At 29.0% G+C, this 23,024-nt stretch overlaps 3 protein-coding genes across 7 annotated transcripts in view; 1 reads left to right on the top strand and 2 right to left on the bottom strand.

Moving 5' to 3' along the window:
• Window positions 1-13: 13 nt before the first annotated feature.
• Window positions 14-3,956, bottom strand: LOC130666587 (rRNA methyltransferase 2, mitochondrial). The gene is made up of 3 exons (XM_057467708.1): window positions 3,807-3,956; window positions 3,192-3,246; window positions 14-3,124 (listed from the first exon to the last, which is right to left on the bottom strand). Exon 3 carries the CDS (start codon window positions 3,112-3,114, stop codon window positions 2,380-2,382), a length of 735 nt encoding a protein of 244 aa, XP_057323691.1. The 5' UTR covers window positions 3,115-3,124; window positions 3,192-3,246; window positions 3,807-3,956; the 3' UTR covers window positions 14-2,379.
• Window positions 3,957-5,213: 1,257 nt separating this feature from the next.
• On the top strand, window positions 5,214-12,744 carry LOC130666584 (cell division cycle protein 123 homolog). Of its 3 annotated transcripts, none has more exons than XR_008989708.1 (7): window positions 5,214-5,606; window positions 5,693-5,794; window positions 7,364-7,586; window positions 7,668-7,790; window positions 8,424-8,683; window positions 8,757-8,906; window positions 12,296-12,744. XR_008989708.1 is itself a non-coding variant. In XM_057467703.1 (6 exons), exons 1-6 carry the CDS (start codon window positions 5,394-5,396, stop codon window positions 8,781-8,783), a joined length of 948 nt encoding a protein of 315 aa, XP_057323686.1. In that variant the 5' UTR covers window positions 5,214-5,393; the 3' UTR covers window positions 8,784-9,333. The 3 variants fall into 3 exon arrangements, 1 of the variants encoding a protein (XP_057323686.1); XR_008989707.1 differs by lacking the exon at window positions 12,296-12,744 and adding an exon at window positions 9,236-9,333; XM_057467703.1 differs by lacking the exon at window positions 12,296-12,744 and having other exon boundaries at window positions 8,757-9,333.
• Window positions 12,745-12,968: 224 nt separating this feature from the next.
• Window positions 12,969-23,024, bottom strand: part of LOC130666582 (serine-rich adhesin for platelets-like) — a 37,336-nt gene continuing 27,280 nt past the window's right edge. For all 3 annotated transcript variants that reach the window (XM_057467699.1, XM_057467698.1, XM_057467700.1), the window contains exon 8: window positions 12,969-22,234. In XM_057467699.1, the coding sequence (XP_057323682.1) occupies window positions 13,922-22,234 (8,313 nt within the window). In that variant the 3' untranslated portion in view covers window positions 12,969-13,921. The remainder of the gene's footprint in view (window positions 22,235-23,024) is intronic.

The raw sequence follows: 23,024 nt of genomic DNA, 5'->3' as shown, positions 1-23,024 counted from the left end.
AAATTATTAAATAAAATACACGTCAATGTGAAACGATACCTGTTTCAAGTATTTAAATATTTATTAGTTAATTTTCGTAAATTAATGTTTTGTAAACAAATCAATATTCTCTATTAATGTACTTGAGAAATTAAAAAAGATAAAATATCTTTTCATATTTATTATAATTAAAACTGGATAATACTAGTTTTATTTTATATTAAACTACAACTCAATTTGCTCAAAATGTTTATTTATATTTAAAAATTTTTTTGAAATTAATATTTCACACCACATACAATTTTTTAATATAACAAAAATTTATAATGTCATATGTATTTTTTAAAAATACATCGATATTTTTCTTTTATCGATCGCTAAGAGCTTGTGTTGATTGAGTATCAAAGTTTTAAAAAAGTTTTTAAATCGGCTACCGGAATATTAATTTATATATTTTTTAAATTTGATTAAATCAAATAGTGACGTCATATATTTTTTTATTCGATGTTTTAAAAGTTTTTTGAAAATTGTAAGAATATAAGAAATTAAATTTGTCGTTTTTTCATATAGATCATACTTTTGAAAAACGTGCGTAAAATTATTTACATTGATATTAAAAAAATTCTATATCAGGTCAGACAGCTCCAGTTTATAATTTCAGTTTAAAACTCGTTTTTTACAAAACTTTTATTGAAACAGTGGCAATATCTTCAAGTTAATTATCCAATCAAAATTTAATTTCATCATTTTATTCAATATTACGTCTTCGTTTTTGAAATTTCACATATGATTATTTTCGTAAACTTTTTTTTTAGTTCAAAGGGTTAATATAAATTATTTTTTTATTCAATTCTATTCGCAGAAAAGGCTTCAAACATCAAATAAAAAAGAGGTTTTGGCGTTATTTTAGTGCACAATACAACATTTTAGCATAAATTATTTTAGATTTATTAATTAAAAAGATTAATGCTACCAACAACATTCAATTCAACGATTTGATTATAAATAAAAATAAAAAAGATGATGCTGCTTCTCATTATCCACGATCATTGTTTTTGGCGTTTGATCAACAAAAAATGAAATTTCAAAAAATCTTTTTGAGTAAACTAATGTATAATTTTGCACATTCAAAAATTATCTTCATTTTTTTATTTATTTTTTTTGTTAGATTATTCAATTGAAAAATTTTATTGTCACCATCAAAATACATTTGGGAATTGCCCTACGAGATGTAATATAATTTTTGTTGATTTTGATATTTTCTGATATAAATAAATAAAAATTTTTTTTGACAACAGCCGTTATTTTATTTGTTATAAGTTATAATTTATTTTTACTTTTAGACACTCATCAATAAAATTAAAAAAAAAATCATTAAATTAATTGTTTTTTCAAACAAGAAAATAATTTTTTATTTGTTTTATCTAATCACTTTAATAATAAATACGAGCGACCTGCAGTCACTACGTGATTGCCCAAATATCACAACTAAATTTATGAAATACACAGAAAAAAAGGATTTTTTGCTGCATAAAGTTTAATTGTACCAAGAAATTTTACGCATTATGAATGAAATACACAAATTTTCTTGGGGCGAGAAAAGATTTTATTGGCAAGAAATAATTTCTTGCGCCAAGTAATTTTTTTCTAATTATAAATAAATTTTTGTTTTCAATTCACAATGCAAAAAATTTCTTGGGGTAAGTTAAAATTTTCTTTAATTGAGTAAAGATTTTTTATGTCAATGAATCCTTTTTTTCTGTGTACGATCTTTTGGCTTTGAGAAGCTCCCTAAAACCAAAAGGGTGTATAAAAATATGTCATTTTGGAATAAGTAACGCGATATAAATAATATAGCTATATATTCAGTGACATTTAATCATATTTAGTGACAGAATAATTAAAGTATTAATTTATTTAAAGAAAATAAATACTATAGTCCTTTTTCTCGCGTAATTTAAATGTAATTCGAATGGTACAGATAAATGTATTTATCTCAATACTTGGCAATTAAAAAGAGTTTAAAATATAAAAAGGCACAAATTCAAGTCAGGACCTTCCTAATGATACCAATTTCAATAACATTAACCAATTCTATCACGTAGATATGGCGGAAACAAAATTTTCCTTATTCTCCTAATAATAAAGATAACTTATTTATTTATTAAATTAGGTTATAATAATTGAAAAATTGCCAAAATTATTGTCTCCATTGTTTCTAAATGGAAAAAATTTTTTTTTCCATTTAATTCAAGAATTTATTAATAATTACCATAAAAGATTTAAACACTTTATATATTTTATTATGACAACTATTTTTTATTTAATTTCAACAAATAATAATCAAATGTTAAGTCTCTTCTCTTATTTGTTTATTAATTTATAAATATGTATGTTAAATTAACTTGTTTTAAGACCTTTAAACCCTCTAGCTAAAACATATTTTTCAGTAGATTCATCTCTCGTAGCATCAGGCCTAACAATTTTAACATGATTATAAAACCTAGCAACATCTTTTTCAAACTGTGGCGATTTACTACCGTCCCATATTTTGACAACAAATGTACCATCGACTTTAGACATCTTAATAGCGAATTCCATAGCAGCATACGCCAATACAATAATTTGATCGTGATCAATATCTCGTATACCGGTTGCATTGGGTGCCATATCTGACATTACAACATCAACCGGTTGTTTCAATAATTCACGCAGTTTAGTTTGTGCTAGGTTGGTTGTAAAATCTAAATTACCAAATGTCGTGGCACCTTCGATATGATGAATTGGCAATCTATCAATTGCATAAACACTACCTACAGGTGTATTTTCCGTTTTACCTGACGCATTTGTTAAATTAACAGCAACTTGTGTCCAGCTACCAGGTGCAGCACCACAATCAACGACACATAAACCAGGTGTGAGTATATTAAAACGGTCATTTATTTCTAGCAATTTAAATGCACTACGACAACGATAATTTTCTTGTCTTGCTTTTTCGACATATGGATCACGGATATATCTGATTAACCATTTTTTAGAATCAGCTTTCTTACCTTTTAAATTATTTGGTACTGCTTTGCATAAAGTTTTACAGGTTGAGAAATTTTTTCTAATTAAAATATTAAACAGATCCATTTTTAAATATCTGTAATTATAAAAAAATTATTGTTTTTTTATTTTAATAAATTAAATTCATAATTATAATAATTTACCTTTTTGAATTTACTTCTGCTTAAAAATAAAAATTCAATAATTTTAATAATTTATCTGTAACAATAAAATAATAAATTTTTTTTTTTTTTTTTTTTTTTTTTTTTTTTTTTTTTTTTTTTTTTTTCAAATTAAGGGTATTCTCAGACAGTTCCCCTCATTTTAAAAAAATTTTTAAAGACTTTCAACTGTCATCAACGTATCTAAATTTTGTTGATTAATTAAAAAAAAATTAAAAACCTTAATTGGACACAGGACAACGTAATTGCGATTTTGCCAAAATAAAGAATTAAAAACAAATTACTCACAGTTGTTATCAATAGAAGTTGAACAAAATTTAATAAATAAATTTTAGCCTACAAAATTTGAAAATTCAAATTATGAAATTGACATAAAGATTTTACTGAAATTTATTTTCCAAATTTCGTTTAACTTCCAGTTGATATTAATTGTAAGTAATTTCTTTTTTAAAATATATACCTCAGCAAAATTACTACTACGTTGTCCTTTATTCAATCAAGGTTTTAATTTTTCTTTTTTTTTTCAAAGAAAATTTTTAAAAAATGGAAGGCACTGTCTGAGAATGGCCTTAATAAAACAAATAATTAAAAGCATACATTTCAATAATTACTGCATGGTTAAATAACATATTTAATGTTTGAAAACTTTGTTTCTTTTTTAATCAATTGTGTAGGTTAGAATAAACTTTCCGCAATTTCAAAATTTAGTTATTAATATAATATTATATAAACAAACATTCATGTTCAAAAATATAAATTCTGGTTATTTAAATAATGTTAATTAAATGTCAACAACTAGTTTCTATTATTTAATAGCTGTTTATTGTTATAACAAAATCAAAATAAATTTGTTTTCCAATGCTTAAAAACACTAGCGCCATCTTTTAAGTTTTAAATCCACAGTATGGTAATTTTAAAATGGCGCCATCTGAGTGTTTAATTTAAACTCACGAAGTTAGTAACCGATTGAATTATTTTATAACAACAAATATAATTGATAACTAGCATTTTAAAATTGTAAATATGTACCCTAATAGCACTGTTTGATTTAGTTAAAATTTATTTTACAAAATTTCCCTTGAATAGGCGTGCGTCCAATTTTGGAGGACAAAATGCCGGCAAGACATAAATCTAAATTTGCTGTACACTCATTGTCATTAATGCCTAGTCCCCTGCATGGCTAAGATTCTATAGTCTGGGGGACCAGGCATTAATGACAACGAGTATAAATTTGCACTTTCATGCAAAATCTGATCTGGAAACTTGTGAGTCAAAGTTCCCAAGATCTACGTCCACTATTAGATATCAAATTGCCAGCAAAAGTTGCAAATTAAAATTTACAGTCAACTCGATGTCAATTTGCACTCATATTGTAATTAAGGGTAGGCAGTACTAACCGAATTTTCGAATTTTACTTTTCTAATTACGTTTCGAATAATTACGTCACTCAAATGATGAAAACCTTCCGAAAAAGTTTGTCTTACACATTTTTTCGGAAGCTATAAAAATTTCTATAATAACAATTGATTAATAAATTAAAAGAAAAGTAAAATTCAAAAATTTTTTTAGTACGGTCCAGCCTTAAAACACTAAACAACCAAAATTGACGTATATTTGAAAGAAAATTTGATTAGTAAACTCCGGATCCAGTTTCCCCAAAATCTACGTCCACTATTAGATATCAAAATACCAGTAAAAGTTGCAAATTAAAATTTTCTGTCAATTTGCACTCATGTTGTAGTCGGAAAACTAAACCACAAAAATTGACGTTTATTTAATAAAAAAATGTGACCATCAAACTCAGGATTCAGGTTTTCCAAAATCTACGTCCACTATCAGATGTCAAATGCCAGGAAACTTTAAAAAATTAAATTTACCTGATCTGCTGCTGGAAGTTGATGACAAATTTACAGCAAAAGTTGAAAAGAAATTAATTGGCTGAATAAATAAATGGCGGTAAACCAATTATTCAAAATGACAACGTTGAAATTTAAAACTACTGGCGCTAGTGTATCCAAAATGGCGCTCTCTGGGATACTCAAGTAAACAATTAAAATAAAAAAAGGTTATACTTATACTTATTTAAATATATTATTTTATTGATATTGTCTCCCGCCCAAGTGTATCTAGTTTGTGGGATTAAAACTTCTGAACGTAATTTGTCAAGTCACTTATTAATTAATTATGATCAATAATCCAGTAGTTGAGTGTTCGATTTCAACGTGGTATCCGGAATTTACAAAAAATTCATTAGAAACAGTTGTATTAAAAATACCAGATAATTTTCTTAATTATTTAGAGCATGATGCATTTATATTGCCACTCGAAGCTACTGATAATAAAGTACGAAATTTAAAGTGGTCTGATGGTTCTTCCGGAGATGATAACCTAGCAGAGGTGAGTTGATTATCCAATTTTTTTTGTTTTTATTTTAATTCAAAACAAATGTTTAATTATTTTTTTTTTATGAATTCACTACTCAGGAATCAGCTCAACCAACATTTCCAGAGTTTAGTAAAAAAATTCAAGATGTAATCGATGATTTTGGAGCAGTATTTATAAAATCCAATTGGAGAACTCCTTCAGTAATTTACATTTATTTTAAATAATTTAACTGATATTCTAATAATTATTCATAAGATTTTTTTATAGTCCGCTAAAAAATATTTTACGTTTTTTAAATATCATAAAAGTTACTTTAAACGAAATTTTTTAAACAATCTTTTGTTAAGGACATTCTTAGACAGAGCCCTCCACTTTTTAAAAATTACTAATAACTTTCAACTGCCATAAACGTATTGAAATTTTATTGATTAATTAAAAAAAATTAAAACATTCATTTAAAAAAGAATGACGTAGTTGCAATTTCGTCGAGATATAAAATTTAAAAAAAATTACTTGTAGTTGTTATCAACCCGGAGTTAAACAAAATTTGATAAATAAATTTTAGTCTACAAAATTGAAAATTCGAATTATAATATTGACATAAAGATTTTACGAAAATTTATTTAAGAGCATTCTCTGACAATGCTACCCCTCTCCCCACTTTTTAAAAATATGCAATGACTTTCAACTGTCATAACTGTATTAAAGTTTTATTAATTAATTAGAAAAAATTAAAACCTTAATTGATAAAAGAACTACGTAATTAAAATTTCGCTCAAATATAGATTTAGAAAGATATTACTTACAGTTATTATCAATTAAGAGCGAAATTTGGTAAGTAAATTGTAGTTAACAAAATTTGACACTAAATTATAATATTGATATGAAGATTCTAATGAAATTTATTTAACAAATTTCGTTTAACTCTTTATTGATAACAACTGTTAGTAATTTTTTTTTTTAATCTATATCTCAGCAAAATGGCAACTGCAGTGTCCTTTTTTTCAATTTTTTTTTAATTAATTGATAAAATTTTGATATGTTGCTGACTGTTAAATATCATTGAAAATTTGTAATAATAGGGGGGAGGGGGGCCCTGTCTGAGAATCGCCTTAAGGGGAAATACCACTGGACCTCTTTCTAGCTCTCAGAAAAATAAACGGGTCTATCTTTGTTGCACTAGTAGAGTAAATGAGAATTTTAAAACAATTTTTCTCGGAGTCAAATTAGAATTTTTGAAAATACGACATTTTTAGCCCTCTGTTAAGGTTTTAAAAAAGCTAACGACTCTCTATTTTAGGTTTCCTGTATTTGTCCGTGAATTGAATTAAATTGAAAATGGATTGACGTTACCCATTAACGTAAAATTATACTAGTAAATACCAAAATTAATTTTTTAAAGGCTTTTTGAATATATAATAGTTATTTGACCCACTCAATTCATAAGTAATGTTACATTTAAATTATAAAAATCGAGATGTCTTTTAAATCATTTTAATTGCGAGTTTCTCGGTCAGGATGTATATCAATAATTAACTAAGAATTAAAACTTATAATTTTACTGGCCATTGGAAGTATAAAATACTTAATTGACTCTTTCATTAAGGGCCATTTTTTAAATCCAGGTTAAAATTATTATTGCTGGTATATCTATATGTTATTAATGCATAGATATACTAGCAATATTAATTTAAGCTTGGTTTGAAAAACCGGCCTTAAATCCCCGCAAATATATAAGTACTAAACAAACTTATTTAAAATAATGACAGGATGCAATGTGGGTAGCAGTAACAAAATCATTAAAGTGCACATCACTTGAAGAAGTATATTTACTTTTAAAAAGTTCAGATCGCATTTCACGTGATCTTACTGCAGTAAAAGAGCTAACGAGTGATACCAAAGTAATCCCGCCTTGTTTGGTATTAAAAAAATGGCGTGACATAAATCCATGCACAGAATTTCGTTGTTTCGTCGTGAATAGAGAGTTAGTTGGTAAATATATCTTTTATATTTATGAATTAAACTTGAAAATTTATTTATTAATCAACTATTGATTAAATGTTCTTTTTGCAGGCATTTGTCAAAGAGATGTCACTCAATACCATCAGTACATAGAAAATGAAAAATATAGTATACAAACTGACATAAAAAGTTTGTTTAGGGAGCGTATAAAAAATCGATTCCAACTAGACAATTGTAATAAATTAAATATATTACATATATATATTAGGGTGCTTCGTTTCCGGTGAAAGTTTGTTTTTCGTTGCTCATCAAGCAAAATATTGTTCTTCATGCTGAAACAAAAATTCCTGCCATGTTTGAGCTCTTAATTTCAACCCTAAGTACTTTCCATTTTATTTCAAAGATTTCCCATTTAAAATACACGTAAATTCAATTACTTTTTTTTTAACTTTCTGATACTCAGCTACTTTTTATGATATCGAAGCGCCGTTTGTCGCTAATTGTAGGGAACTCTAATTGTGTTCTTCAAAAGTGTCTATAGCAACTTAGCTGTTACTCAAACTGTTTTACTTGTGTCCGCTGCGGAAGTCATTTTTACTATGAAATTGACATTTATCAGCTTGCAGAATGTAAACCAATAAAAGTACACTAAAAATGGTAATGGGAATATTATAGGAAATTTCATTCCCTTCAAAAAAAGTCCTATGAGCCAAGTCACTAAAGTCCATAGTTTTCGAATTATAGTAATTTTAATAATTTGAAAAATACAATATCGAAAAAAAAAAAAAATACAATTGCACCCTAATATATGTATATATTTAGTAGTCCAAAAATTTTTAGCTGATATTTAATAATTGCATTTCCTAGATACGTTTGATGTGATTCGTTACAAAAAAGACAAAGTAAAACTACTTGATTTCGGACCGTTGGATGAGTCAACAACAAAAGGAACACTATTTACCTATCAAGAATTAATTAGTTCAATAGTAGAACCACCAGAATTTCGTTTCATTGGTGAAGACATGGGGATTCAACCCAGTACTCCAAATTACTTTTGCATGCCCCAGGAACTTAACGAATATTTTACCAGAGAAGGCTCTAATGACATGATTGAAATGATCCGCAGGGTATTTTTCGTATAAATTATTATTAAAAAATAAGTAATTAATAAATAAAATTTAAAAAAAATTTAATTTTCAGGCAGTTGAAACCCAACAAATCGAATGAACGGCTTAACAATAATTTTATCAATATTGACTAATAAATAATAGCTTATAATTATTAAAAAAAAAGTAAATAAATCTAAAAAATGTTATTAATTAATTGAAAAAATGATTAATTGTAGGAAAGGTGAGTAATGTCAAAGATATTAATATACACAAAACAATGTAAATACAGAACTTTAATTTATATTCTGTCAGACCATTTTTTTCTATTTGATGCATTACATAAACTGATTAAACTATCCTACATTTTCTCTTTAAAGAATCATTATTAATGTTAATATTAATATTATTATTATTTTAATATATAATATTGCAATATTTTTCGGTTCGTCGATCCTTACGAGCGACGCATCCTTATATAGAAAATATGTCTCGTTTATGTACAATATGCAATCATCTTAATACTTCCGTTTGAATAAATGATTCTTGATATATGTAATTTTTTTTTTTCAGACAATTATTCTTTCAACCCACTGTACAATCATATTCTCAAGAGTATTTATCAATTAATAATAAATTAATGTTCATTTTCATTTTTAATATAATTTTCATTTCTTGTTTATTATTTACCTTTATAATTAGCAAACGTAATTAATAATTAAGCTGAAAATTAGATAATATTAATCTCTGTTATTTTGAAGCCATCTACATTTTTTTTTTCACTTATTTGTTACTTATTAATAAATCATTCATTATGTACTTGCCATTTGTGCATTTTTCCAGTACTCATTCTCTCATACAAATTTTTATTTTTATGTATTATTATTATTATTATTATTATTATTATTATTATTATTATTATTATTATTATTACTATTATTAATTATTAAATATGTATACACCGTGCAATTGGTATTTAAATCAGTTTCTATTTGAAACGAGTAATTAATTATAATCTCGTATTACGTGTCAATTTTTTTTTTTATACAGTAATCTATTAAAATTACGTACTAAAAATTAATTATTTACAGAATAGCTTTGCGGATTACAAGTTGATCGTAACATTTTATTAAATGCGCTATTCCGCTTAACTTATTGATATTATTATTGTAATTATTATAACTATTGTTAATATCCGAAATTTGTGCAAACGGAATTACATTGTAATTAGTTGATACATTATTGTTCACTCACCAGTGATTTTATTTATTTTAAATCTGTAACACTAATTACCATATTGCAATCATGCAATACAATATGTCAATACTGTTAAGTGACAAATTTAATAGCTCTTACAAATATACATTACAAAAAAATTATTTCATTATATATTTATATATATAATCTTATCAACGGCCTTTTTAAAGCAGCTTAAATGGAGTTAACTTTGGAAAACTCGATTTATAATTAAAATTATTATATTTAAATAAATCTTATTTTACTTTTCTTATTATTGGCTAATTTTATTTTTTTATTTTAAAAAAATTTTTAAATGCATTTGGTACGACTAATAGAATTACTCTCAAAGCCACTGTCATTAAATTTAAAAAAAAATTTAATACAATAACATGTTTGTGCTGTTACCGAATAAAAAAAATTTTAAACGTTCAAAAATATTAATCTATTGATAATTTACATATATACTTTTTTTTATAACTATCAATTTACAGGAAGATGTTGAGATTAATTATAGTAATTAATTTAACACGCTGAATTTTACTATGCAGTTAATTAAAATTAACAAAAGTTCGATCCTGCGACATCTAGCAGGTTTGTAAATTTTAACCAGTAAGGGCGTGTTCAGAAATACACTCTGGAGATGAAAAAATACCTATCCAGGTGTGATTAGTACCTTTGTAATGTTAAATCGCATCTCTGGTTCTACCAGAGGACATTTCTGAACGCAGGAGTTGAATATTTCTCTTCCAGAGTGTGTTTCTGAACATGCCCTAAAAATTATATTTCAAATTATGAGTGTGAATATAGCAGACACCAGACCAATTTACAATTATAAATAGAGAGTAAATAAGTTAAAAAAATAATATTTATATAAAATGCACTTCTTAATTTTTTAATTTTTTAAATGCGCATTTTTAAAAAATTTTATTTTATTAATTATTTACTCTATTTATTAATAACTTTAAATTTGTCTGATGTCTGCTACATTCATTTTCATTTCAAATTGATAATTGAATATCTACTTTATATTCAATCGCATTAATTGTACATAATATTTAATCAAGTTTCATTAAAATTTTTAATTAACGATTATAAAAAAAAAAAATTTGAATTCAATCTTCATAATCGAAGTAAATAAAATTTAATTTGCAATTAATAAACATAACCGGCTAACTTCAATATCACGTGTAATGAATCAAATAACTTTTTTTAAGTCATACATTTTTAAATGTATCAGTACATATTTAAAATAATCAAAATATCAAATTATAATTTCTTGAAAATAATTTACATCTTAAACAAGTTTAACACGATTTAATATTAAATTTGTAACCAATTTTAATAAATAATGATATTTTTAGTCCGTAAACAATTTTTTTTTAAGATCACTTACCAAAAAAATTATTATTGTATAAAATTAGTAACAAACTTTAATATTAACACTCGAGAAATTTTTAAAAAATAGAAATTATTAATAAAAAATTTTTAATCGATACTCTAAAAGTTTTCATACAAAAAGCAGTGGATTTAATGTAATTTTTTTTTTTTTTTTCTGAAAAATTAACCAAATAAAATTAATTTATTCATTTAAAATTACCAAATGCACAATTGTCGATGATTCTTTAATAACCAGACAATTTTCGGTTTATGTTTTCAACGAATCAAAAAATTAAAACAATGCACATGTAGAAAATTTCAAAAACTACAGGTGCAATTTTTTAAAATATTTTTTTTTTCATAATTTATCGTTTTTAAAAAATCCAAAAATTATAAGACGTCAGCTAATTTCAGTATCATAAATGTCGATTTTTTAATTCTCAGGGTAATTTGCGCAAAAAAGATGAAAATAAACCGCTAAAAAATAAAAATATAATCATATATAAATACCAAGTTTATTTAACTAAGTAGTCATATATAATGAGATCAAAATATAATAAAAAATTTACAGTACATTCAGCTAATTCAGCTTTACATGAAACTAAAATAATGTCAATTATTAATTACTTATTTATTTATGATTTTTTGTCAAACACTTTGAAAAAGAAAAAAAATACGTTAACACGAGAAACGTATCTGCAGTTGCACGATGTCTTACATTATTTAATTTATTTGTTTATCCTTATCATCATAACTAAGTAACAAATTATTAAAAATTATTTCTATGACTTCGGACTTTTTAATAAAACGAAGAAAAAATAAAATAAAAAAATTAATCTCCTATTAAATTAATGTTTACAAAATAGCCGCTAATATTAATATTAATAATAGTAATGATAATAATAATTACTATTATTATTATAAAATGAATGAACTTAATAATAATAATATTAATACCCAGACAAACTTTACAAATGCAATAACACAAAATAATAATATATTTAAAAAAAATTGCAGGCATTCGCGCTTCACCACCGTTATAATACGTCAAGAATAGTACCTGCCGATATTCAAATAAGAGATGAAGCATTTTTGTACTAAAGTGCAGCAATATATGATATTATTATTGTTATTTTTATTTTAAGTATTTATTATTTTAAATCTTAATTAATAAATTTATAAATTTAAGTTATTCATATAAACTACTCAATGTACAGTATGGATTTACATATGATGTCATTTTTATAATTTAAAAAAAAAAATTTTTTTAAATTAAACTAATCTAATAAGTAAATAAAAATAATAACCCATGATATTTTGTCCTATCTTTTATTTAAAATGTACAAATTGATCAGCAACTCATGTTTTATTTTAAAATAATTAAATAATAAAATCTCATAAATATCGTTAATGGTATTAATTATTTATTATTCATTAAAAAAAATATAAACTGATGATAAAATAGGGAATAAATCTAGAACGATGGAGACTTGTGATCACATGTGGCTTTAGATTTAAAAAAAAAACGACGCGGAGAAAAAAACTGTACACAAGTTTTATAATATTTATTTATTAATTAATTAATTAATTATTTTTATTTTAGTCTCTGGTTGGCTTGCATCACCAAGTGTGCAAGTACGCAATAGTATGATAGCCACTTTAAAATACGCTATCATTTTATTTTCTCTGTTATCATATATTTTATATTCAATTTATTTATTTACTCATTCATTAATAAACTCTCAACTAGAGTTCCAACCAGTTGACTAGATTGCGGTTTTTTTTTCTTCAGTGTCTCTTAAAAGATATAAATCTATAATTTAAATATAAATTTACTTTATTTAATTTTTTTTTTGTATTTTTATTTTTTTTTATTTTTATTAAATGATCGACTACAATTAGAATTTGAATCTACTATATTAATTAATTTATTTATTAATCAATAAAGATAATCTAATAATAAATTTTCGTCTTACTATTTATACTTAAATGTAATAATAATAATAATAATAATAATAATAATAATAATAATAATAATAATAATAATAATAATAATAATAATCAATTAATTAGTAATAGTAATAATAAGAATAATTAAATATTAATGAATATTAACTACAGGTTGTTGCCTCGTTCCAAACTAAATCTGGATAAGTGAAGCCTGCTATACACTGATCAAGCATACTATTATTTACATTATCATCATCATTAATTCATAATAATAATATTAATAATAATAATAATAATAATTATCATAATAAATAAATTAATTAATAAAGATTAGCAAGAATCTGTTATTAAGCTACTACTGTATTCACTGTAAAATTATCTCATCCACTCATTATTTTCTCTCTTAATCTTTCTTTTTATTCATTATCATTATTATTTAATTATTTTCTCATTATGATAATTGGCATTAGCCGCTTTGGTCGCATTTAATCAATCATCATTTATTTAAATATTACTAAACACATGGCAATTGCCCTTAAGCGTTTTTTTTTTATTTTTATTATTATTTATTTTTTTAATAATTATAATATTTAAATATTACTTTTTAAAATTTTTCTTCAATAAATTTACAAATACCGTACACTTTAATTAAATACATTTAATAATAAATAAGCAAGAATACAATCGCTAAGACTACCTCTTTTTTCCAAGTGATTTAACCAATTTCTTCTTGAGTTTGTGCTCCAATATTTTACCGCCTCCACTAGTAGCACCGGTACCTGTGGCATTAACTCCAGAGTTACCAGTTTGTCCAGCACCAGTACCACTTTGTTTCTTCTTGGGTCTCTCGGGTGATCCATTGCAGCAAGCGCATCCTTTTTTAACGTGTCCTCGTAAACTAGATCTCCTGGCACGGCAGTCGGGTTCAATCAATGTCGTATGGCACGATTCGTCGTCCGATGGTTCTGATGTTTTGTCATGACTCGACATTAAACCCATTTCATTGTTCATTCCTTCACTTTTACCACGTTTACCAATAATACTTTTAGATTCTGCGCGATTTAATACCACTCTGGCATTACCGTGTACTTTAGTGTTGTCCTTTTTTTTTAAATAAGTACATCTATCATTAACTACAGTCGTACTACTATTAGTTGTTGTTGTTGTTGAGTTAATATTAGAAGCAGTACTTTTAATGCTACTTAATTGTAAACTGTCATCAAGCCCATTGGTAATTAAATCATCAGTCTGACTACTGATAGATTCACTTATACTTGAATCCTCGTCATCGCTACTTGATCTCGTTCTCTCGGATATTGGACTCTCCCAAGATAAATACTCAGCGCGTAATACTTTTGATGTCGCACGTTTTTTGTTGGTATATGTGTACTTGTGCGTTGATAATAAAGGTCCTGCGATAGGTGACAGTGGCGACGGTATCGTAACATCAGCGGTATTGCTACCCATCAATGTCATACTGTCATCACCAGAACTGCCAATTGTATTGTTAACATTTGAACCAAGTGGTAATGACTCGGAATCTAAATCAATGTCTAATTTAATATTTGATGGAATACTAGACACGCTGGTAGGTGATCCTTCTTTAGAACCATTACGTGAAATCATTTTTTTTAAAGACATTGTATCTTTTGAATCATTATCCATAAGCGGTAAATGCGGAGGTGAGAGTCGAGATAAATCTGAATTACTATTAGATCCATCGTCTTGACTCTCTGGACTTAATCTTAAATGTTTCGGTGGATTAATCAGTTCGTCATCTTGCCTGTCACGTTTACATCTTTTTGACAGTCGGTCAGAGTCCTTGGAGGTTCTATTGCGCTGCGAAATACTTTTTCTCCGTTCAGTCGTTTTCATTTCGACACTGGCAACTGGACTGGTGTCACGACTGCCACTCGACGAATCTAATGGTCGAAAGTATGAGGAAGCGTTATACAATTTCATGCCCAATGGCTGACTACACGACGCATCTTGTGACAGATGATCAAATGACGGGGAATGATTGGTGTCAAACAGTAAATCGGCTTCTGGAAATAAGTCACTAGTGCTCGGTTCGTCAACTCCTAAATCTTCACACTCTTCGGACAAACTTTTTTGCAATCTTAATTCACGTTCCATTGCCGCACGATTACGTTCAATTCTCTGCTGTGCTAATTCACGCTCCAGTCTTGGATTATTACTTGAATTTTTATTGGCAACAACAATATTACTTTTATTTGAAGTTGTAAACTGTTGAAAAGGCTCAAGATGATTTATAAAATATTTTTTAGTCGTATTACTTTGAAACAATTGCCCGCTATTCATTTCTATACTCTGACTGGTGCCTTTATTTATAATTTGCAATACAGTTTGTACATTTTCAGAACTATCACCGTCACGTGAGTAAACTTTAAGAGGTTCAATAGTCAATTGATTTGTTTGAGAAGGAACGTATCTCCATGGTGTATCTGGTGATGATTTTCTGTCATCTGGTTCCCAGGCTTCTTGTAGTCTCGCATTGCCACATAAAACACCATTACCTACTTTACAATTAACCTCATTTTCACCAGATTGCCTCAATGTTGATTCTTGGCCATCCAAACTTCCACTAGTAGCGTCAGTACTCACTAAATATTGACTCGGACTGTCTATACTTGACATTTGCTTTGAAGTTACCACCGAAATCGACTCAGTCTTCATATGATTTTGCATTGACGTCACTGTACTCGGCGACACAAGCGAAGTAATCAGTGATTTTGAAATTTTTTCCGGCGACATCACTTGATGATCTTCAAGTTTTCTCTTAACAGCTTTAGGTGATATAACTTTACTGCTGGTTATTAATTCTGTCACCGCTTCACGGTTTTTATGCTGAACAATATGTGCTACTTGTTGCTGCATTGATTTACTTTGCGTACTGGTATTGTTTAATGCCGTTACGTCACTTGGAGATGCAAACGCTAAAGCAATTGTTGCCCCGTGCATTGATACCGACTTATTATCAGCCTGCAGTTGTTCAATAAGCGGCTTTTTGTCATTATCTCCAACATTTGATGCCAAACAAACGACACTCTCAGTCTTACTACCACCAGAAGTTGATAATTTACCAATTGTTGAATTAAATAGCCTCGCACCTTGCAGTGTTAAGTTTGAATTACTTGTTATGACACCACAAAATTGTTGTGTATCAGTAATTTCACTCAGACTACGTTGCAATAAACCAATTGCCGGTGATTTATTAACTAAAATAGTATTTTGTGTTGTTGTGTCATTGATAGCTGGAGTACCAGGTTCACTTTTGATAATAACATCAGTTGCATTCTCATTTTTAACGTCCAACGTTGAGTCATTATTTGTAAATTGTTGTGCTGAAGAATTAGTCGATTGTTGCGGTATGACAACAGATGTTGTATTTAATGTTGTTGTTGTTGTTGTTGCAGCCGTTGAATTAGAAGTTATTGTTTGTAAATTTGGTAACTTAACTTGTTTGACTTGTCCAGGTTGTTGTGAAATAATTTTACCAGCTTGATTTAAAAATGACTGCAATACAAGAGCATTTGACACACCGGAGTTACCACTTGTTGCCAACCCTGCCGGTACTGTTGCCAATAATTTAGACCCACGCGATACTATTGTAAATTGTTGTGTACTTTTTACAAGATTCATTGGTAAAATATAATTACCACTGGGTACAAGTACTGCTGTACCACTTACTTTACCTGTAACAGATGCCAATGCTTCGCTCACGTTAACAGTACCCGAAGGCATAGTTTCTTGGACAATAACCGTTCTCTGTTGCCCACTGGTAGGTTCAGTAAATATTAAATTGCGTCTTTTGACGTTAACTTCAACTCCGTCATTTGAATCAGAAGTTGTTAAATTATTACGGGTTTCAGATTGTGAGTCGAGATTTGAAGCTGTTGATGGTTCATCTTGTCCTGAAAAACCAGCCGGACTGTCTTGTACAAGAGCGATGCCACTTGATGAATCTTCACTGCCCATTGTCCGACCCAAGTCATCAGCACTGGGACTCATTTCCGACGATTGCTGTCCACCAGAAGGTTTACTTGATTTACCACCAGATTTTTTTCGTTTTGATGACTGACTTGGATTTGTCGGCGGATTAGACCGTCTTCTAGGTGCCGGTTTGTTATTTAAATCCGGTGAATTTCTCAACTGCTCCGCATACTCGGCAAGAATTGTGTAGATACGTTGTGCCGTTTGTTCATCTTCTTGAGGTTTTTGCTGTGGTTTTGGAATTGGTGATGACTTTGATGCATTACTTGACGTATTTGTTTTGACATTTTTAGGCGCCGACTTTTTCGAACTTTTTGGTGAAGGTGTCGGTGGTGTTTTACCAGCAGAAGGAACAGATGCTGGAGCTGGAGTAACACAAGGACTTGAAGAACTCTGTGAAGTGACACTGAGTGCTGGTGAAGCTGCTGGTTGACAATAACTCGTTACCACAACTACTGGTGTCGTTGCAGTGCTGGTACTTTTTTGCGGAGTAGTCGGTGCTGTTTGATTTACGTAAGTGAGAGAAACTTTTTGCGGAAATACATCTTGCTGTTGAAACGTCGTAGTATTATTATTATTGCCACCATTGCTGGTTGTAAACTCGGCGTTTGTTGAAGTTTGAGATGAAATAAGAAGCTGTTGAGCTAAAGCCGATACAGCAGTTTGTTGATGCTGTTGTTTAGCTTGAGTTTGCTGACTTGTCGTTTGCGTTTGAACAGTTGTGGTGGTAGTGGTATTGGAAGTTGATTGAAGCTGAGGTTGAATGGTACTGCGTTCTTTTACCTGCTCAAGTACACTTTCAAATTCACGCAATTGCTCAAGTGTCGTTGAGCTCACCTGGTTTGGTACTTCAATTGGTGAATTCAATAGAGTGTCCGTTCTAACTGTCGTCTGTCTTTGTTGCTGTTGTTGTTGCTGCTGTTGTTGTTGCTGCTGCTGCTGCTGCTGTTGCTGCTGTGAATTTTGCTGCTGAAGTCTTGAAGCATTCAAAGTAGCCTGTATTACTTCAGCAAGATTCTGCTGTCTCAGTGGAGTTCTTATGATATTTAATTTGACAACTGGTGGCCTACCACCTGGTAGGGAGTTAGCGTGGGATATAGCCGGAATGATGTTCAACTGACTAGGATTTGCTGTTGTCGTAATAGTGACAGGTATTTTGTGCGTTGTATAAATAACACCTTGTGAAGCATTTTGAACAAGTTGAGTTATTGTTTGACTAGCATTTGGAGTATTAACATTTGTATTATTGCCACCAGTGCTCTGTACAATATTAAGTATCTGTCTGCCACCTGATGATGACAATTGAAGATTTGGAATGTTTGTTATTGACTGTACACTAAGACCACTATTACTACCACCAGCACTAACACTACTTTGACTATTTAATACAGATGTTTGTACAGCTTTTGATAAATTTGACGTTTTCTGAATACTACTCATTGGCTGGGTTATTGTTTCAGTTGTCGACGAAGTCGCAACAGTCGTCGTATCAGTTGATTGTGTATAAATTGTTTTACCAAAAGCCTGTTGAAATTTTGGTAATCCTGTATTTTGCTGCTGCTGCTGTTGCTGTTGCTGTTGCTGTTGCTGTTGCTGTTGCTGTTGCTGAGAAACTTTAACAGGCTGTCTTTCATAAGTATTGCTTCTATTATTAGATCCATTACCAGTTGAGGATTCAGACACTCGTTGAATGTGTCTCGTAAAACCAACAGCATCATCATCTAAATTTTGTAACGTTAATAAATTTCTTTGTCCCGTTGTTATAGCATTTGGATTAATTGTCGCCAGCTGATAAGTACCATCAGGTTTACAAACAATTTGTAATTGTTCTGTGGTAATTGGTACTGTTGTTGTTGTAGCAGCTGTTGATGTTATTGTTGTTGTTGTGGTTGTTGCTGAAGGCGATGGTGATTTATTTGGTGAATCATTACGACTTATTACCCGTTGATTATTATTATTATTATTATTATTACTACTACTATTATTATTGTTATTATTATTATTAACATTATTACTCATGGCATGAGGACTGTCTGGTTCAGTTGTCGACGCATTTGTTGAACTTGTTGGTGATGTGTCAGGCGGTTGATTAGCCTCTTCACCGACATCATGAAGTACTGAGGTACGTGTAGGCGGGGGTGTTTGTCCGGCTGGACTCATTCCAACCCCGCTATCATGGCCACCCGATGACGGTGTACCCGGTAATTGTATTATACTGCCAGCCATACTCGAGGTACGATTTCGCGGCGGTGTGTTCCCACTATTAACCGATCCAGAATTCGGACTCTGCGGAATGTTACGTGATATTTGCACAACATTAACTGTTGACTGCACACGTGGCGGTACCATCATATCCAATGTATTTAAACCTGGAACTGTTTGAGCCAGTATATCGGAATCACGAACTGCTTTAGCTAGTATATCATAATTATTATTTTTTCCTATATTATTATTAATATTATTATTATTAGATTTAATTGGTTTACGTCCACGTGGACTTTTGTTATTTTTATCACTCGAATGCTGATGATGATGATGATGATGATGGTGGTGGTGATGATGATGATTATTATTATTATTGTTATTATGGTGATTGTGATTATGATGATGATTATGATTATGATGATCACTTTTAGTATGCTTATGATAAGAGCCAATTGAATTTTTGTGCGCAAATGGCATTTTCTTTTGTATATTTATAAGCTCACTTGATAAATCACCGGCACTCAATACTCCCGGTTGTTTTTTAATTCTCGTTTGTTCTAATTTTTTATCAATCTCATCGTTACGTGTTAGTATTATTTTAGGATTTAAATTAAGTGTACTCAGTAGTGGAGCAAATTTTGTAATATTATTACCGACACCAACATTTTTACCACCAGTATTATTGTTATTATTGTTATTACCACTGATATTGTTCGTAACATTGTCTTTATTATTGTTATTACTTTTATTATTATTATTATTTAAAATATTTTTAGTTACCAATTGGGTTATTCTCGTAGGTTTTTTACTGTTTTGCGGGCGAAACATTCTTAATGATTTTAAAACAGCCGGATCACTTCGTTTTTTAGTTATTATTATCGGTGCAACAGCCGTAAAAGCCGAACCTTTTATTGTTTCACGTTTATTTTCATCAAGATCTGCTGAAAATAATGTTATTATATCATTACTACTAACATCTGATCCACTTACATCCTCGCTGCCGACACCACTCGTTACTGTCGTTGCAGTATGACGTATATTTTCATTTACAAGCATATGAAAATGCGATACCGTATCAACTGTTAATTTAGATTTACCAACACTATTTGCATTATTTACGATACCAATACCCCCACTGGCTCCACTGTTACCACCACGTTTAGTTAAGTCTTTATTATTGCACGGTTTATTATTTATTTTATTATCCTGCCGACATCCATCACTTCCTAAACTGTCTGTCTGACTGTCCTGAGTGTTGGTATCCTCGGTATCAGACACGCAACTTGATTTTCTTGTTCTATTGTGATTATGATTGTAATTATTATTACGATAATGTTTATTACCCGTTGATTTAACACCACTACCACTGTCATAATCGCTCTCAGAAGATATCAACCGATGAACTTTACGTTGTCTGGCAGTTCTACGTACCCGTAAAACACTACCGCTGTCTGAGTCAGAGCTGTCATCCAAGCTTCGTCTTGTGGAAGTCCTTTTATAAGAGCCAGCTGGTTGAAAACTTCCATACTGCTCCGAGTTATCTGAAGGTATGTCTGCCCACTGCTCGTAACCCTTTTCAATACCAAAAAAAACATCCTTGCTGTCATCTTCCGATGGCCAATCTTTAAATTGCGAGTAGTCGATATTAAGATACTTTAGTTCTTTATTTGTATGACGCATTTCTTCAGCATTTTCCAAATATCGCTCACAAAGTGCACTCAGTTCATTCCAATCTGACACCCAACTCAGCATGTGGTAACGCGGACTACTCAGTACGACAGCTAAATCATCGCACAATTGAGGCGTCAGTCCCAATTGTTCGGCATCCAAAATTTGATTTGGCACTGATTTTTCGTCATAATTTGCCGAACCGGTAACAACTTCTCCTTTAATAAGTATCAATGCATCTAATGTACGATGATCTTTATTAACAACAGCACTATTATTACTACCACCTTGACTCTCAGTAGAAGACTTTTTTTTAATATTATTATTACCACTATTACTACTACTACTATTATTATTACTGATACTATTATTAGTATTACTATCGACATCCATTCCCTCATAATTATTACAATTAAAACATATTTCATCCAATGAACCCCCACTGTTTGGCTCTTTTTTAATATTAACAACACACTTATTATTATCTTGTTTTTTAATTGAATTATTACTCGAATTTGAATGACAACACTTAACAGGTGCAGTCAATAATTTTTTTAACAACACATCTGTACATTTATTATTATAATTTTGTGATTCTTGTTTACTGTTGTTATCCTTTGGCTCTGCTTTAATATCACTTGTGTTATTTTTAAATGGTGATTCACTTGATTTATCAGCAGTAGTATTTAGTTTTTTATTATTATCTGATTGAGCGTTGTCGTCCATTTTATTTGAACTAGTTGTGGTAGTTGTTGTTGTTGTTGTTGTTGTTGGTGATGTCAATCTTTCATTTTCTTTAGTCTCTTCATCAAGAGTTTGAGTTTGCGGTTGACTCTCTTGTCGAGTTACTTTACCACAAGCTATTGCCAATTCACAAATTTTATCGTAACAATTGCGCGTTGGATGCAACGAAAATGCCGTTAATACGCACTCACGTGCAATACCAATATTATTATTAACAACATCTGCTAATTTTAAAAACTGAATACTCAAACGTTTTGCAGTTTCACGTACATTGTCATTATCAAGCTTTATTTTTTGTGTCTCCAGTTCATTCATATCTGCTGTTAGTGCTCTTATGTATAATTCAATAGTCAATGGTTTAATACTATCTCCAAACTGCAATTACAAAAAAATATTTTATTATTAATAACTAATAATTAATAGTATACTGTAAAAAAATTTTCGGAGTCAATCCGGAGTGAACGCGGAGTGGATGATTTTTTATTTATTTAATTCCCTCGAAGTGAATTTCACTCCGAAGAGGAGTTTCGAAAAATATTAATTATAAAAAAAATTACTAATACATAATGAGCTTAGGTCTGATATTTTGACATTTATATTGAGTACGGAACCAATTACGAGCTCTCTTTCCATATGTTCACGCGAAATGATTTTAAAAAATTATAAGCAACTGATAATAAAACTTGAACAAATATAACTCCACTGAGTCACAAACTGTCGTATGACTTACATCGACCATACCACGAGATAAAATTTCATATTGTACGGAAATATCAAATATTCCTATAAAAACTATGTCACTGTAGCTATTCAATAATTTAAAATTTTCACTATGTATTATATATATGAAATTATAATTTAGTGAGTTACTAAAACATTTTATAAATTAAAAACATAATGTTTTAAGTTCAATTATTAATATCTGAATCAATTATTTATTGAAATAATTATGTTTCTAATTAATAGATGTTTCTATTGAATACAAATTTATTTAAGTATTAAAACTCCGGATCGGAGTGAATGCGGATTGAAATAAAATCCGCGTCACTCCGAAATCACTCTACTCATAAAAAAAATCCCTGTTCACTTCACATAAGAAGTGATTTTTTTTTAAAACTCCGGAACTCCGAATGACGGAGTGAATTAGGATTGAAATCAAATCCGT

The sequence above is a fragment of the Microplitis mediator genome, chromosome 4 (genome assembly GCF_029852145.1).
Source record: "Microplitis mediator isolate UGA2020A chromosome 4, iyMicMedi2.1, whole genome shotgun sequence".
Classification (NCBI taxonomy): Eukaryota; Metazoa; Arthropoda; class Insecta; order Hymenoptera; family Braconidae; genus Microplitis; species Microplitis mediator.
This window is presented reverse-complemented; position numbering and strand designations above follow the sequence as displayed.